This window comes from Chenopodium quinoa, unplaced genomic scaffold, assembly GCF_001683475.1.
Source record: "Chenopodium quinoa cultivar QQ74 unplaced genomic scaffold, ASM168347v1, whole genome shotgun sequence".
NCBI lineage: Eukaryota > Viridiplantae > Streptophyta > Magnoliopsida > Caryophyllales > Amaranthaceae > Chenopodium > Chenopodium quinoa.
The window spans coordinates 2,222,077-2,241,118 of NW_018742484.1; the positions used below are offsets into that span (position 1 = coordinate 2,222,077).

The window sequence follows — 19,042 nt, forward strand, 5'->3', positions numbered from 1 at the left end:
TACTCAGTCAGTTAGAAGAAAGTACATAGCTATGTGTAAAGAGAGAGGTCTTAAGAAAAGACAATGGTCTATTGATACCCCTACCCGTTGGAATTCTACTTTCAAGTTGTTGAGTGATGCTATAAAGTATCGTGATATTTTGACCCAACTTTACAATGAGACTCGTGTTGATCCTACTGAGTTAATAACCGAAAGTCATTGGACTAATGCTTCTTTTGTTCGTGATGTTTTAAATGCTTTTGATAGTGCAACTCATATTTTCTCTTATATTTATGAGCCTAACGTTCATTTAGTCATAATTGAGTGTGTTAAAGTTGTTCACACCATCGAAGAGCATATGAAGATTGATGGACTTCGTCCCGTTCTTGATAGCATGAAACGTAAGTGGCATACTTATTTTAGTGAATTTCCAATCATTTATGGAATTGCTGCTATTCTTGACTTCGGTGTCAAAGCTGAAGGTTTGGAAAATCTTTTAGAATTTTATTATACAAGTTTAAGTATCGATTATGATGTTAGTGAATATATTAACAAATGCAAATCTGTTTTGGGAGACCTTTATGATCATTATGCATCTATTTATGGTTTTGATTTGGCAACACCAACTACTACTAGCACTTCCGATTCTAGATTTGGTTTTCTTGATAAAGTTATGAAAAAAAAACACAAAGCATCTACATCATTCTCATCATCATCTTCTTCAACACTTGCTATTAATGATTATTTGTCATATCAACATGAGACCAACAACAACTTTCAAATTATAAAATGGTGGCAAGAACATAAAAAAAGTTTTCCTATATTGGCGAGAATTGCAAAAGATATACTTGCAGTTCCCGCTTCATCTGTTGCTTCCGAGTCTGCTTTTAGTGCAGGTAGAAGAGTGTTAGATGAAAAAAGATCTCGCTTAACTCCGGAAAGCATTCAAATTTGTGTTTGTAAGAAAGATTGGGATCAAGCTGAAAGAAGAACTCAAGGTTTAAAGGAAGACGAAGACGATGAAGATGATCCTGTGATGATATTGGAGTCGTCAACGGATGATGCAGCTTCCGGGGATGATGATGCAACAAACATGGGTGGCTAGAAAAGTCTAAATCAGGTACGCTAAGAACTACGTGGGCTTTGATTCTTTCGGGATACGTAGGCAGCTTATTTTTCGAAAATTACAATTTAATTGCAAAATTAAATTTTAGTTTTCTAAAGATAGGTCCAAGCCCCCCCCCCCCCAAATTTCAAAAGAAGTACAATATAAGAACTACGCTGGCTTTGATTCCTTATTTTATAATATAAGGATACGTAGGCATCTTAATTAAGAGCAAGCCATCAAATTGTTAATTTTGTAAAAATTAAAACACCACACAACCCACCCGACCCTAACCCACGAACCCACCCGACCCTAACCCACAAACCCACCCGACCCTAACCCACCTAACCCACAAACCCACCCGACCCTAACCCACCTAACCCACAAACCCACCCGACCCTAACCCACTAACCCACCCTTCGACCCACCCTAACTCACTAACCCACCTTGACCCGTCTAACCCACGAACCTAGCTCGACCCACCCATGACCCGTCTAACCCACAAACCCAGCTCGACCCACCCACGATCCGTCTAACCCACAAACCCAGCTCGACCCACCCACGACTCGTCTAACCCACGAACCTAACCCTGGTGTGTCCAACTTCTCCGACCCAACCCACGACCCGGCCCACCCTACCCTACGTGTGTCGTGCCGTGTGTCATGAAACCCCAACCCGCGACCCACCTAACCCTAACCCAGCTCGCACGACTCGCACGGTGGACACCTCTAACTGGAGGGGTTTCAACCCCACCTTTTCATGAATATAAAACTGGATCCACTAGATTTTACCTAGTGTGCTTAGTAAATCTCTTCGTACGGGTTGACACATATTCAATTGTCTTTACTCCTTTATATACAGGGAAAAATTTAGTCACGTGAGATCTTATTAAGTCTGTTTTTATATCATTTTATAAAATTTTTATGTTGAAATTTTAAACCATATATGAAGAAAAAAAAAATGGTAGATCTATTTTAAAATGTAGGAAGAATTATGTAGTATTAAACAGAAAAAGAAAAAAAAGAAAAAAAAAAGGAGAGGCTATTTTAAAAAGATTAAAAAAAAAAAAAGAGGTTAATTTGTAAATGCTCTTCACATTTTGTACTAGTAACAATCATTTTAATCAACAACATTAAAGAACCAAAACAATAATAAATTAGCAAAAAACTAATTTCATTCAATAATAATTTTACTCAATCATCAATAATAGAGAATAATATTAATAAATGAAATAAATGAAATCTTCTCTCAAAGGAAAAAAAGTATAAAATCACCCGTTATTTCACCAAATGCCACTGAGTAATTTCGAAATTCACCAAATGCCACCGAGTTTTAGTATAATATCACCAAATGTCATTTTCATTAGTTGACCGTCACTGTCCGTTAATTGACCGTTAGTTGACCCCACCACTTTCCAAGTGTCACCTTCTGATTGGCCCGTTTTAAAAAAAAATAATTAAACAGAAAAATTAAAAAAAAAAACAAAAAAAAAATACTACGTAAGAAAAATAATATAATAAAAAAAACCCAAACAACCACCCTCCCTTTCCTCCATAACTTCCGACCAACACCACAACAGCCACCCCCCTCAACGCCATCACCAGCGACCCCCATCCTGAACACACCACCAACACGACCCACTACTAGCCCATAACCCACAATCGGCCACCCCCCTGCTGCCCTCGCCCCTTCCCGGCACCCCATCTCCTTCCTCGCCCTTTCTTCCCCATTCCCTCATCGTCAAGCTCCACCTGCCCCACTAGCCACCCTTCTTTAAAAATCACTAATTCCAGGCTTAATCCCTAAATCTCAAAAAACCCAGAAAAATTAAATCAAAAAAGTGATAAACATGGGAAATGGGTATTGATTAAAATGCGGAAAAATGAAGTGGGGTTACCGGATAAATAGCCGACGGTGACAGAAATGCCGGTAATAGTGACGAAACGGAGGTAATCGAGGAAAACGTCGGTAATAGCCTGAAATTGCTGAGATTTGGTTCACGCTCTGGCCATTGATGCGAATGGTGCGAGATTGGTGGAGGAAATAATCTCGGCGGTGATTTTTGGGGTCGAGGCTGGCTGTGTGGGTGGTTTTGGGGGTCGGCGGTGGGTCAGGTGGGGTGCTAAAGGGCAGGCCGGCCGATTTTTGTTGGTTACGAAGGTGGTCGGCCGTTTTCCGGCAGGGTAAGGGGAGGGGCAGGGTTTCGGGGTGGTGGCTAGGGTGGTTTTAATGGTTTCTGTTTTTTTTTTTTTTTTTAAAAAAAAAATTTGGTTTGTTTTTAATTTATTTGTTTATTTTTTTTTATACGGACTAATTAGAAGGTGACACGGGGCAAGTGGTGGGGTCAACTAACGGTTGTCAGTCATTAATGACACTCAGTAAATTATACTAAAACTCGGTGACATTTGGTGTGACATTTGGTGAAATAGCTGTAAAATCACTAGTTTGCAAGTATGTACTTATTTGTTAACAGATTAAAATTTGCCAACTAATCTCCTCTCCTCTTTTCCCCTCTTTCTCTCTCCTCCTTCATTCCCCACCACCACCCACCCACCCACCCACCATTATCGCACACCTCAAGATTATCTCTCCTTTTCTTCTTCAAATGTTCCCTTTTCCCAAGAATTTCCCAAACCCCTAACTTTCCCAGATTACTGCTGTTTCAATTTCGGAAATTAGGGTTTTGATCTTCTTCTATTTTTCACATTTCAATCAATGTCGCAGCTCAAAGCAATTGGTCACATGGCGGATGATATCCCATCAACCCCAGGAAAATTCAAGCCTGAAAAATCATCGATTTACTTCAATAGAATCCGATGGTACTCTTCTCTCTCTAAACTTACCCTTTGGTCTTTCCTCTTTCTCTCTCTTCTTCTCTTCCTCTTCTTCGCTTCCCCTCGATTTGATTCTTCCCACCGACACGGGGATAATTTCCAGGCCGTTTCGAAAACCACCGCCACCGCCGCCACTTGGGGTGGTCACTATTGGGAGCGCCGTGTTCGGCAATCTGCACGGGTCAAACAGGGCACACACGGGTTGACCGTGCTCGTAACTGGCGCATCTGGGTTTGTTGGGACCCATGTATCAATGGCGTTGCGAAGGAGAGGAGATGGTGTTCTGGGTCTTGATAATTTCAATGATTACTACGACCCTTCTTTGAAAAGATCTCGTCAGAAGCTTCTAGAACGTGCTGGAATCTTCGTGGTTGAAGGGGATATCAATGATCGAGATCTTTTGACGAAATTGTTTGATGTCGTTGCGTTTACCCATGTGATGCATCTTGCTGCTCAAGCTGGGGTAAGGTATGCAATGGAGAACCCTAAATCTTATGTTAATAGTAATATTGCTGGACTTGTTAATTTGTTGGAAGTTTGTAAATCTGCGAATCCACAACCTTCGATTGTTTGGGCTTCTAGTAGTTCTGTTTATGGATTGAATTCGAAAGTTCCGTTTTCGGAGAAAGATCGAACTGATCAACCTGCTAGTTTGTATGCTGCTACTAAGAAGGCTGGGGAGGAAATTACTCATACTTATAATCATATATATGGGTTGTCGATTACCGGGTTGCGGTTCTTTACGGTTTATGGACCTTGGGGTAGGCCTGATATGGCGTATTTCTTCTTTGCTAAGGATATGTTGAAAGGGAAGCAGATTAAGGTGTTTGAGGGACCGAATCATTCGACTGTTGCTAGGGATTTTACCTACATTGATGATATTGTGAAGGGGTGTTTAGGGGCGTTGGATACGGCCAAGAAGAGTACCGGGACTGGTGGGAAGAAGAAGGGGCCGGCGCAGTTTAGGGTCTTTAATTTGGGGAATACTTCGCCTGTTAGTGTTACTGAGTTGGTCAGTATATTGGAGAAGCTGCTTAAGGTTAAGGCTAATAAGAAGATTTTGCCGCTGCCTAGGAATGGGGATGTCCCATTCACGCACGCAAATATCACATTGGCTCAGAAGGAGCTCAATTATAAGCCTTCGACTGATTTGCAGACGGGGTTGAAGAAGTTTGTTAGATGGTATTCGAGTTACTACTCAGACTCGAAGAAGAAGAGTGGCTCTGTTTGGTAAAATTGGAGGTGGTGTGATGTTTGAGGAGATATCGCGCTAGAAGTGTGCTTTCTGGCAATCTGCTGAAATTGGAGGGTTTTTGTTCCATGTTTTCTGTCTGCAGAAGCGTACCTCGATTGGAGTATCTGTGGAGGTATCTTCATTGTTTTTTTTGTCCACATATTGCTTTGTTCTTTTAGGGTTAGGTATCACTAATAGTTAGCAAATGTACAGCTTCTGAATTCAGACTACAATTTACAGTTTCAATAACACTACGCTGGTTCATTTATGTTTTGTTTTGATTTTAAATACCAGTTGCAATACTTTAAGATTGGTAGATGAGGTTTTGTCCGAACTTGCTCTGTATTTTACTAGATTTTATTGATATATTGCACTTTGATGTATTTAATTTTTTTGTGTCTATATTCAGTATATATATGGAATGATACCCTCTTCCCCTCTGTTAGTTATTCTTGATTTGCAGGTGGAGTATTAAGAATTAAGGGTATGTATAAGATTATAATGCTTCTAGACCGTGCAGTGTATAATTTGCTATTCTTGATTAGCTCTTCCATTGTCTCCTCCATTTTCCCTCCCTTCATGGTGAGGATAATGCTATTAAATCAGGATGATAATTGCATCATCTAGTATGTTAGAGCTTTATTATCATTTATTCCAAAAACCAGAAATTATTTGGCGATTGGGAGCCTAATTGAACTAGTCAAAATAAACTAAATTCTTAACCAATGGGATGGACTGAAGAATGTAAGGCATATGATTTTGCCTTTGGAGTTTCATGAAGGAACGCTTTTGTGTATAAGCTATATAGGGATTTTGGTGTATCCGTGTATAGTCTTTATATATGATATCTTGAGAGGTTAAGTTGTGTTATGCTAAAGAGCATTACTACTGTGGGATGCTTGCATTGAGCATAGATGCTTCAAGTAGTATGCCATGTTCCAATTACCATATTATGGGTCCTTGGCCTTGTCACATGTTACTTATGCCTATGCCCAAAAGATTAAAATTCAATACTTTACTGCATTTGGTTTGAAGCTGATTGACTGATTGTTCTATGGTTCTTTTGATCTTCGGAGTCTACATAGCAATATAGACAACGATGCATGGATTCTACTGATACTGTGTAGCCACAGTAGACTTGATCCTCTGGTAATGCCTAGAGATCACCACAATCTGCTCCCTCATGGGATATATGTTAGCAGGCAAGCTAGCATTTGTTATGGTTTTGATGGACCCCTATTGCTTTATTTAGTCTGGTTGCCTTTGATGTTGAATGACTTGTAAAGCTTTTTTTTGTTTGGACAATGACATGACTTGTAAATTCTCAGAGCTGTAAAAGATCTGAGTGTTTTGAGTAAGAGGCGAAATATAATGACATTCACATGAGATTTATGTTCTGATATTTCACAGTTTGAACAGCCATTTCACTTTTTTGGTATTCTGAAATCTAAGTTTTCACTTATGCAGTTGTGAGCTGATTCACCGAGTCTTGCCTGCTGCTGCTATATCCTTGTGGTTCAAGGACTTCAACGATTGCAGACCGGTGAATGGGTTTTATTTGCTTCTTGTGACATGATTTGCTGATAAAACTCTAATTTGATGTCAAGTTGCAATACGCTCACATTATGTAATAAGGGCTGCCTTGAAATTCATACATGTGCTTTAGCAGTTGTATTGCAAATGTTTCAGGTGCGACTAATTTTTTTTAATTTTAAATCTGAAAGTTGAAAATACATTAGTGCATTGCATAGCAGGTTCTACCAGACTACATGTTGATTGAATGCTTTACATTTCAAGTGTAACATGTTTATGAAATTAGTGGCTTTCTTTAAAATCCAGGAATCATTCTACCAATCTACGGATTGGAAAAATCAATATGTTACCGATGGCTAATTGATTAGATCTTTGATTCTTTGGCCGAGTTGTTGCTTTAGAAATTTCCTCTCCTGATGAATGGCTTTTCTAATGGCGGCTTCTTGGATTTGGTCTTGATTACGCTTAGAAGTTGTTTATAATTAGGTTTTGTTTTTTAGCACATAAGGCCCTTTTCTGGATTTGATTAGTGATGGCTGCTGTTTAAATTATTTTGCTTAAGAATTTCTTGGTGGATAGGCAGGACGGCTGTGTTGTTTTGTTGTCTTGATAGGCTAATACTCCTAAAATACCGCTTATTCCCTCAAACGTCGCAATTTGAAAAAAGTACCGGGGAAGTGTCATTTGGTGGCCATCTTTGGTCAGTTATGTAGCCATCCAGCCATGGTGCTCTGAACTCAAATTCACATACATATAAAAGTAATCTTGTCTACCCAAATTAAGTTGTTAGAGTCGTTCTACGTATACAACAGGTCCTTTGATATTGTGTTACTTTCACTTTTTACCATACCAAATCTTTATAATATTTGGGAGCAGCGGGAAGTAGCAACTGATTGTGATAGATTTCCATCGTTGGAGATTTGGTCAATTGTGCTACAAACACTAGACTAGTCTTTCTGTCTTTGTTGAAATTTTAACTACCTACGTAAACATATTCTGGTTGAGAAGTCAATGTTTAGAAATTATCAATCATTATATACAAAAATAATTATAGAATTATCACATCCAGTACAAAAACAATTAAAACAAATTTATATCAATAAAGAAAAATTGAGACAACCTGTGTTCATACTTGCATTAGCTTAGTAAGTTTGGAACAGCCAACCAAATTCTTTCGAGGCCTTGACAATGCAGGTACGCTCCATCTGAAACCACTCAAAGAAAGCGATACATAACCCGTTACAGTTTGACAACTGACCATACAATTCCAATTATTCAAGGTATACAACTTTCAGAGATCAGCAGCACAACCTAACCCTACATTCCATTGAAGAATCGAACCAATACTATTCATAGTCTTCAATACTGTAAAGACTAAGCACATAACAGCTCCCAATCTTAATTTCTTTGTCTCCAACATGAGTTTTTTGAGTTATCAAAGGAAAGTTCCTGTTTTCCTAACAATGCTCAGAGGAGGGAAAAGAAGAAACAACAATTATGAGCAGAAACATGACATCAAAAGGCCTGAATTACGATCATCACCTCGACTCCACCTCGGAAGCTCAATTCTTTTACATCACATAGATCAAGTCAGGCGAAATTTTTTATAACTAACCTCAAAAAGTTTGCGCATTCAACTGACATGCATTGGATATTAATTTGCAACTCCATTTCCTATCAAGGGCATGACCACATGAGACTGATGAGAGCCAGGCCTTCTTTTTTGAGACAACACTTCAGCAAAGAAGAGCATTTGCATTACAATTTATATTTTAAAGTAGAATTTAAAAAAAAATAATAAAAAAATGATAAGGGATTTGCTTGTATCAAGGAAATCAAACTCCAGTAAGCTTGTTTAGATTACGCAATCACTGTATCGTATCACTCTATTCTGTTACCAATAAGTAATAACCCCATTACCATGGGAAAATTAAAAAAATGGGAGTGGGATCAGTTTCACTGCCAGATACATTTTTCAGAACAGAACGATGAGGTTAAGGCTCCAAAAAATTTGCGCATGATTTCTCAATCCCATTCCCATAATGCCATTATGGATCCCTAGCACTACATTAGCCATAATGGCATACATACTACTCTGACTCTTCAGCAGTACAGCACATTCAGAAATTGCACATAAAAGGAGCTTGAAAAGATGCTAATCCCAGAACGAACATTCAGGTTTCAACATCAAAACATCATATGTGATGACGACCTAACTAAATATAATAAGTATACACTCTTTAAGTACACAAGATATGCTTTTTCATTTTTGAAAGCTCTTCAATATTGGAGTATTTCAGTACATTGTTGCACTCTTACAAAACCCCCCTCAGAGTAAATTAAATATGAGCCTCTTGGGCATAAATCCAACGTATGAGTATCTGCTGAAAATGCACAAATATCTCCATCAAAAAATGCTAGTAAATATCATTCTTTTCCAGCCACATCATTGATCAAACTACCAAACCACAGAGATAATTGATGTTGCAATTCCATTAGTCTTTGTTTCTCCAAAAAGTAAGATGTTTGCTGGTGAGCCAGCTTTGGATTGTAATTACTGTGGTTAGGGATGGCAACAAGTCGGACTCGGAGCGGATTATGCTAAATCCGACTCCGACCCTACAGGAAGTCGGAGGCTAAATCAGACTTCAAATCCGACTCTAACATCCGACTCCGATCCGACTTCAATATTTAGCCTCCGACTCCGATCCGACCCAACTCAGAATTTTTTTTCGGTTATTCAATATAATTTGTTGAGCTATTTGGGCCTTTGCAACCCACACCCACTACCACCACTACCCCCACCCAAATCCACAATCCATTAAAGTCGGAGTTGAATAATCCGTCAGAGTCGGATTTTTTTTTCTCGGTTTTTTTGTAGGATCCAACTCCGACCCTCCTCCGACTCGAAGTCGGATTATTTTCATGGAGTCAGACTCAGATTACTTTTTTCTCGGATTCAGAGTGGATTATCTTTCTCGGATCGGGGCAGAGTAGGGTCGGATCCGGACTGGATTTCCCTAATTGTGGTTGTCACCATGTTGCTGACAGTAATCTTGATATAGGAATGTAAAGGCAAAGATCCTTTTGACGTTTTTCATTGATAAGGGCCTGTAAACCCAAATTTCAGCTATATAAGGAAATTTAGAAAGAAGAAAAGCTATGTAGCTGATAGCAAAAAAGCATCAAGAGATAGGACATATGGATTTATTGGCTCTCATCTTGACCTATAGGGAAAAAGGATGAAGAGAATAAGTAGAGCAGAACTCAATTCTTAAATCTCCAGAAACCTAATTTAATCCGTCATACTTTAGACGAGTACATTGGATTTCTAGATTGATCAATATTCAAATCATCACATGTCAATAGCTCCAACTTAAGTTTTAAGGTCACATTTTTTGATAGGGTGGGTTTTCAAATGTACGATGTAGAATACTTGATTAGGAAATACCAAGGCCCTTTCTTAATGTGACTAAAGATCTCTGCAAATGAGGATCAGTATACTTCAGGACATAAGAAGAGAATAAGAAGCCAGAAGCAGGAAAAAATAAAAAGTTACATAATATCATGTAGTCGTGGGCAATGGACCCTATAGATAGGAGGGGTGAGATAGAAATTCAATGAGTACAGCTTTCAAATTCAATGCATACATTATCCAAGCAGATCAGTAATATTTTTCTTTTGCTCGAGCAACCCAATGGACGTACAAGAACACATATGGCATGCAGATATTGACACTGCATGACAGCAAGGTGGAATGTTGTAGTTGCCATAGGATCTAAGTCCTGACATGCCTACTCTGACCCCCCACAATTGATGGCAAGAGGGGTAGGCTGAGTTTTTCTTACTCTTTCAAATGCTATTAATAGCACTCTGGCAATGTTTTATCACGTCTAATTCCACATATATTATATTAACAAATGTGGAGTAAAATAACAAACAAAAAAACAACACTGATTTTTACATGGTTCACTAACAAATTAAGAATGTGTTTGCTATGTCCATATTATTAAAGACAGAGTAGCTAAGTTTTAGTGTTTTACCCTGCAAGGGGTTTTATACACTACTCCAATTGGTATATAAACTGACTAGGCCTAAAATACACCCAAACCCAGATTCCAATTTAGTGACCTTTTCCACACCCCTGCTAAAACAACAGATGTGTTACCGAAGACTGTTTTGGAAAATGGCCAAATGGCTTCCTGGCTTGTTGAAGGAGTAAGGATATAACTCATGACCTCTCTGTCACAACAGTATTGGCAGTAAGATCCTCAACAGGTTTGTAGTTTTCATTGTTTGTATTCTTTTTTCAAATATATGCTATTGTTCATACGAAATCTTATCAGCATCCTGATTAACTATTTAATGTCTATATGTACTAGATGTTCTGCATCCTTGAGTTCTAATCAAGTGTTAACTGTTGGTCACTGGACAGAGATCATCAATAAGCTGATCTGATTGTTTCGAATTAAAAATAATCGTTTCATCACTACTGTGTTCATGATAGTGTCCTCTATCGTCTCTGTTTGCTCCACTATTCATAGAGACTTCAGTTTTCAGTTTCTTAGATTCTAGACCTTCAGACATTTTTATGGATTTTAGACCTCAACATATTACTCGATGATTCTCAAGTTACTTTGAAAGTTCTAGCACTAGTGCATTACTTTCAAAAAATGAAAGGGGAACTACCTAAACCCCAGGCGGAGCTTGGGGAAACGATCAGGAGAGAAATGTGGGGAAACTTTTTACTTGGTCTACCATCTCACTGCATAAAGGTACACATTCCTTTTCTGTAGTATCAATCTGACTATGCCCCAAGAAGCAAAGATAAAAACCAGTTCAAAGCTTTTTCAAAAGTGGATACATGAGAATTGTTTTCTCACAAATGTGCTGCAGCAGATGTCATTCTCTAGATTCAATTAAAGGTAGCAAGAATATCACACATAGTACGTATGTAAGTCCACATGAAACAATAATTGAGCTATATAAGAAAATGGAAAGAAAACATGAGTAAACTCAAATTTATAAGCAACTAAGTATAAAGCAAATGCTTACATGTACACCTATAACCTTCAAGGACCCTCCCAAGACCCACTTAGATGCAGTATTAAATTTCACGGCCATGTCACATCAACAGCGATAGCATAGCTAAAAGGTCATTGTGATGCATTGAAAAGGGTACAAGAAATAAATAACTCACATTGATTCAGTGATAGGAACTCTTTGCTGCTTTCTTTGCAATCACATCTTCCTGTCATTCAAATAATTCACAAAGGATGTCCTTTCATGGGGATCAAATCTGTCAACAATCAAGTCAATGGATTAGAAGATGCACCATCATCAACTGGATCCAATTCCCACCAAGGTCTATCATCATTGTGGAGCAAAGGGTCGTGATCATCTTCAATTGAATCATCAGTATCTTCCTCCTCAAGCTGAACATTCTCAAAATCATAGGCATTACTCCCTTTACAAGCACCTCTTTCAAGATCTGGATTATATGACCATTCCAGTCTCTTCAAAACATCACGATCTTTCCACTGGCCTACAACTGAAACTGCCTGCGTTTTAGCTTTACCAACCAAAATATCCCGCCAAGAAAAAGAGGCATCTGCATTTCTCTTCAGCACCCCATCATGATTGTCACCAACAACAACAGTCTTGAGACATCTCTCCTTAGCCTCCTTCAAGACACCCAAAAAATCTGAATCATCAGAGACAATGACCAAGCATTCTATTCGCCTATGATCCATCATATCCACTATATGACTCTTTAAAGCAACATCAGCTGCTTGTGGTTCATCAGACACCATCCTCACCCAAAAACCAGCACGTTTCAAATCGTCCCCTAAACCATACCCAACCTTGGGAGTCAAAATTTCCCGAGCAGCATTCTTATATTTCTCCATCTTCATTGCATATTTCCCAACCAAATTAACCCTCTTCTTCCCTTTTGCAGACTCTATCTGCTTCAGCCTTTTCTGATGCTCCCTCTCATGAACCTTAAAATGCTCAATAAGCTTCTCATTCATCCTAAATTTCCTCCCACAAACCCGGCATACATACGGTTCAATGCACCTGATAACTCCCTTGTTTTCTAAACGATTTAATACCTTCCTCTCATTCCTCAACTCCCTAACTGCAGAAGGCACATAGCTAAATGCATGTTGGTTTGCATAAGCAACCATATATCGAACAATCCCAAAAGATGAAACTGCCCTTTTCAACTTAATCGCAGCCTCAAACGGAGAGACCGAATTTGGGGGTTTGTTTTCCAAATCCCAGAAAATTCCTATCTTACTTTGAGGAAGTTTCACTAACGCTGAATTAGATGAATTAACAGATGGGTATTGTTCAAAATGACAAAATCTAGCTAATTTAAGACATGGGTTTAGTAATTTAGTTCTTCCTAGATGCAATTCATCTAAAATTCATCTAATAACAAACGAATTACAATTATCGATTAACAGCTTGATTTCTCTAATCATTTGCTTGATCTCTCTATTTGCCCTTTCCTCTTGTCTGAAAGCATTCACAAAGACAGATGAGTCGGGGAGAACAGTGACTTTTCTCCATCTAGTGAGGTGTGTTGGAGTGCCATCAGAGTAGCCATAGCCTCCGCTTGCAAAAATTGTAGTGATGGCTTCCTTTTCCTGGATCACCCATCCCACCGTTGCCCTCCAGGAGTCCTCCAGCTTCCCCTGCAGCTTCTTCCAACATCCGTCCACATAAAGGATAGTATCCTCTAGAAAATTAATAAAGTACAGTTACTACAGTACCGCTATTTTAGTGGAGCAAAAAAAAAAAGAGGAAGCCCACATTTCTAACGTTAATAAATGTTTTTTATTTATCACATGTAAATAAGTGGTCCAGATTTTTTTGAGTTTTGATTTTTAAATTATTTTTGTATTTTGGCTAGTTGTCATTTAACTTGACTTAACGTCCGTTTATTAATTCTTTCTTCTATTCATCTTTCTTCATCCTCCCACACACTTTCATCTTCTTCATTCTCTTTCTTCCTCCCAACCACCTTCATTCATCTTATTCTTCTGAAATCCCTACCAACCTTCATCTTCTTCTTCAAGCCGCTTCGACTTCACCACTACCGACACCACCATTTTCGGTGGGTTAATTAAACGAAAACCTTAAGATCAAAGGGAGACATTAAGGGCATGATCAACCCTTAAGGGTAGAGCTTCCTTCCTCCATTGATTTCGTTGGTTCTCTATTTTGCGGATGTTCATCGGAGGTGTATACTCCGCATTAAAATCAAAGGTTGAAGGAAGAGAGAGAAAGTAAGATCAAAACCAGATTACCATTAAAATTGAAGCTTTAAAGAGGAGAGAGAAATTAAATGTTAATGCTAAATTTATGTTAACAAAAGTTACATGTTAATTACATAAATACCCCTTGATAGAAACTTGTATTTTCTCAAGCAAGAAGGGATGAAACACAATAACACCACTAATTCATAACAGTATGGTATAGGTAAAGATGGCACTGGGGCGGCCCGGCCCAAGGCCGGACATGGCCAAGCACGAAAAAAAAACACGACACGATACGGACACGATGTAGGCCCAGCACGACACGTTACTGTGCATGTGGGTCGTGGGCCGCCTTTATTTGGGAGAAGACAATAAGGCATGGCACGGTCGGGCCTGGCACAACAAAGCATGCTAAAATCAATGCAATTTTGCTTAGGCACGCAAGCCCGACACGATGGCACGTGGGCCTACGCCGTGCACGGGCCAACCTTTTGAAAACTTCGGCCCGGCCCGGCACGGCACAAAACTCGTGGGACGGGGCTAACTAACCCCAAAGCACGTGGACCCGGCACGAGGCATGACCCAACACGACCCAAAACCATCTTTAGGAATAGGTGTGTTCTATTCACCTGATTACTTAACTAAACTTATCTTATTTTATCTTAACTTATCTGAACTTACCTAAACTTATCTGAACTTATTACACCTTATTAAAACTTATTTTAGTTGTAATCTGTGTTGGGTAACCCTTATTAAAATTTATTTTTCCTAATCTGAACTTAACTGAACTTATTACACCTGAATTAAGTGAAAATAAGGTGAACAAAAATACAACTTAATCACCATGATAAACTTCCGAGGGAGGTATTTCAAAAGCATATTGAGTAACTGCTATTCAAAATTTGATGCATAATCAGGGGTAATTCAAACGTTTTGTAAGTGATGGGACCACATTATGTCACTCTAATTTTTAAAATTCAATGTACCAATGTACGTAGTTATTTTAATACCATTATAAACATTATAATACCATAACATTATACTATCAATGACACAATTTCATAACATATTGATACAATTATCCGCTTCGTAAGTATACCATTGTAGTCATCTTTGGTACCATTATAATTATTTATAGTACCGTTACTCAGTGGTACTAAATGTCATTTTCTATTTATTTGTCAATCTATTTACAATTTTACCATGTTATGCAACTACATATACATAACAAATTAACAACACTACATTTCTACTTTTTCCTTCTAGGGTCATGATTAAATTTTGCAAGCAAAAATAAGGACATTTTCGTCAATTCCATGAAAACTGAGAAAATAGAGATTTAATGGGAAAAAACGAGCAGCTTCAATGAAGAAATTAATGGAGGAGAACGAAACATCTGCCCTTTGGGGTTAACCATGCCTTTTATTCCTCCACTTGTTTTTAGGGTTTAATTTTCGTTTTATTTGAAAATGGTTGTCGGGGTTGTCTCCATTGAAGCGACTTAATTCTCCATTGAAGACGGCGTTAGACCCCTTTGACGGTGATGTATTTAGATTTGCCTTTTTTCTAATTAAATAAACATTTATTTAACGATATAACACGAAAACTGTAATACTCTATATGTTTATAATATTATATATATATATATATAAATTATATATTTTATTTATAAATTAAAATGATTCATTTCATTTTAAATAAATAAATTATTTAATTATAAAATAAGTGTGTATAAAATAATATGAGTTATTAATTGGGGCAATAAAGTATTTTAAATTGGATCAACATCACTCAAAGTATTGAACTAACTTGTTGGGAATAAAAGAGTATTAAGGGCCTAACAAGTTAGCCCCAAAGAAGAATTCAAGGAGGAAGAGGACTAGTTGACAATTGTGTAAATAAATGTTTTTGTTTTATAGAAGGGAGATAAATACCCCAAAAACTCAAGGATTTCACATTCAAAAATCAATTTGTCAAATTTCATAAAACCCAATTTTTTTCTCTTATGTTTCTCTCTCTTCTTTTTCCTCTTTTTTTCCTCCTTTCCCACGCCTCTCTCCTCCTCTCCACACGCCACCTGCGCCACCACCGACCACTCGCGACCATCGACGGCCAGTAGCAGCACCGGCAACCCAGCTGTGCCCTTCTCTTCTCTCTCCTCTCCTACAGTTTTGGTATATATTAAAGGGAAAAAAAAACTCTTTTCTTCTAATTTAATTTCTAAGCTTGTTTAATTAATTCAAAACATGATTTTAATTATATTTTGATGTTGATTTTGGGTAGTTGATGTTGTTAATTTATGCTTATAATTTTCAGATTTAAATTTGATTAAAAACCCCAATTTACAAGCCCTAGAATTTGGGAATTTAATGTTTATGATTAGGGTTTGATCCTAGGTTGTTGTGGTTACTAAATTAATGATTAGAACATGTTTTTCATGAGTTTTAAGCCCTCAATTAATACTGGAATTTAATTGTACACACTACTTTTTAATTATTATGTTAGGGTTTGATTACCCATAAAAGGGAAAAGGTTTTTCATGATTTAAGTATGATTTTCTGGTTTATTAGTGATGTTTTATACTAAATAAGTATGCTAAAATTTTATTTAAATCATGAAAACTAAGTCTTTTTGTAAGAGTTTTAAGTACCCACTTCAAGAAAAGGTTTTAAGGCTTTTAAACCATTAAATTGGGTTAATTAGTGAGGTTTAAAGTATATAATGGTTGCTGGAAATTTGTGAGAATAGTGGATTAATTGTGGTTATGTATTTTTATTTATTTGTAGGAAGTTTCGAGCTAGGAGATTTCTAGCGAGTGTGGCCGAGTTTAGGCGTTATTCAGGGTACGTATGCGCGTAAAAGTGATTGTGTATGCATATAGTATCATGCTAGGAATGTAAAGTATGTTTTAAGTGATGAATTAGTAGCATGTTTGGTTGATTAAATGCTTGGATTTTATGTTGGCTGATCATGAATTATTATGCAAGCATGTAAATATGCTATTTGAGGCGTAATACAAGTTGAATATGTATGAATCATGGAAGTATGTTTTATTTTCAAGTATCAAGGAATCATGAATTTAATAAGCAAGACTTATGTATGTTTAAAAGAGCTAAGATTATAATTATTGAGCATGATTTATGATTTTATTTCGCACCCATATATTATTGGAGTTGAGTCAAGAAGTTGGTTTATTTATTTATTTACTCATATAAGTTAAGACTGAGTCAAGAAAGTTTAGTAGTGCATCATTTGCACCAAGGTAGTAATAGTGCAATTTTGTGTACAAAACTAGACAAGGAACCTTAATTAAAATAAATAGTATGTGCTCACTAATTAATTCAAGAATGAAATGGAAGTATGTGTTGTTTATTGTTATGTTTGTTTTTGATTGATTGGTTGGAGTTATCACATGTTAAATTGGTAAATCTCGTAAAGTGTAAGAAAATACGTACCAAAACTCTTGGAACGTATACACCTGGAGTATGAACATACGGGGGGAGTTATGAGGTTTTATATTTAACCATAGCTTCTATAGGGGTACAAGACACTTTACTTTCTTTTATTATTAATGTGCTGGAATTCTGTCACAAGTGTGACATAGTAGGTGCCAATTGAGGTAGCTCCTTGATTGGAAGCTCAATATATCAAATGGGCTTTTTTAAGGAAGGAAACCCATTCGATGAGTAATCTAAAGCTAGTTGTTAATAAATAATATTGTTAGTTATTTGTTGATTTTATGGACTAACGTTGTTATGTTTTGTTTTAAACTTGTTTTTGAAGGGCCATGTTGGTTTTGGTTCCAACTAGTGAATGTTTTAATTTACTTATGTTTTGAGGTTGTGAACTCAAGGTATTTTTTATTTTAAAAAGTTGGTTTTTAATTAAGATTTCCGCTGTGTGGCTTTGAAATAGCCTTAGCCTATTTGGATATTTCCTAAAATGAGTTTTATTTAGAGTAAAAAGAGTATTTTAAAAGAAGGAAATTTTCAAGGTATTACAAAAACCCTAGTGATGTACCGAATTTTGCTCTAGTAACACGTGTACTTGTATTTTGTAGTCTACACTACGCTTGGATGACAATGGGTCAGATTTGTACTGGGTATGACAAGATCCAGACCTAGACCCGCTTTTCAGAAGGTAGTTTCAGATGCAATCCAGATTCATTATATTGAATCTAAAAATATAGTATTAAGTCTTTACCAAGCTAGGAAGAGTTGCAATTATTATGAAACTGGCGTAAAAGAAAATTGCTGCGATTATTACAAAGCGGAGAAAGTACAACATAAAGTATCTAAAAAGGTAGTTAACCACAACATTTTTTTTTTATATAATGTGGTTTCTCTCAAAAATCAAATTTTATAAAGTAAGTTTTGACAAAATTTCCAAAAAGTTAGTTAATACAAAGTATTTTAAATATACTCATTAAATAAACCATCTTACTCCCTCCGTCCCTAATATTTATCTCCATTTGACTTTTCGCGTTCTCAAAGATGTATTTTAACATAGTTTTATTTTCATTTTCATACGTGTAAAAATTATAAAAAACTAGATTTTTATAAAATATATACGAATCCAACAAGTCTAACATAGCTAAATTATCTCTAACAGATTAAAAGTAATTTATGGTCAAAAATTTTAAAATTTGACCCAAATTTTTACAATGGAAAAAAATTAGGGACAGAGGAAATACATATTAAGGAATACCCCATAGCATCAATCAATTTCCATATAAAATGCTGGACAACTTGAACAATCAAAATTCCTTAATCATGCCTCCCTAACAATTCTACTGTCCATGTCAAATCAAATTAGCAGTTTGCCTTTGTTGACTGTTTTTTATTTTACTTATTTCCAATCTTATATGTAAAAGAAAAATGTTCCGTTTATTACCAAATAAATATATTTTGGATTATATTGTCAATAGAGGTCGGAATTTTTTAGCTTATGTGGGCGATGAATTGAGAGATTAGTAGAAAATGGGCGTAGTAAAAAAAATTATTTTTATGCAAAATTTATATATTACTCTGAGCCATTCGTTTTAATAATTACTTTGAGCCATTCGTTCTTCAGTGCTTCTGTAGTTGTGCGG

General features: G+C 36.9%; 2 protein-coding genes across 3 annotated transcripts; one reads left to right on the top strand and one right to left on the bottom strand.

Moving 5' to 3' along the window:
• The first annotated feature begins 2,368 nt into the window (after positions 1-2,368).
• On the top strand, positions 2,369-6,984 carry LOC110719366 (UDP-glucuronate 4-epimerase 3-like). Of its 2 annotated transcripts, XR_002511082.1 has the most exons (2): positions 2,369-5,285; positions 6,620-6,984. XR_002511082.1 is itself a non-coding variant. In XM_021898284.1 (1 exon), exon 1 carries the CDS (start codon positions 3,800-3,802, stop codon positions 5,150-5,152), a length of 1,353 nt encoding a protein of 450 aa, XP_021753976.1. In that variant the 5' UTR covers positions 2,369-3,799; the 3' UTR covers positions 5,153-5,540. The 2 variants fall into 2 exon arrangements, 1 of the variants encoding a protein (XP_021753976.1); XM_021898284.1 differs by lacking the exon at positions 6,620-6,984 and having other exon boundaries at positions 2,369-5,540.
• A 590-nt stretch (positions 6,985-7,574) lies between these two features.
• Positions 7,575-13,113, bottom strand: LOC110719748 (the record flags this gene model as incomplete). The annotated part of the gene is made up of 2 exons (XM_021898740.1): positions 7,575-8,419; positions 11,886-13,113. A coding segment is annotated over one exon (1,119 nt), but the record flags the coding sequence as incomplete, so codon positions are not given.
• Positions 13,114-19,042: the final 5,929 nt, after the last annotated feature.

Coding starts and splice junctions, on each gene's coding strand:
- LOC110719366 (XM_021898284.1), top strand. CDS start 3,800: ATGTCGCAGCTCAAAGCAATTGGTCACATGGCGGATGATATCCCATCA.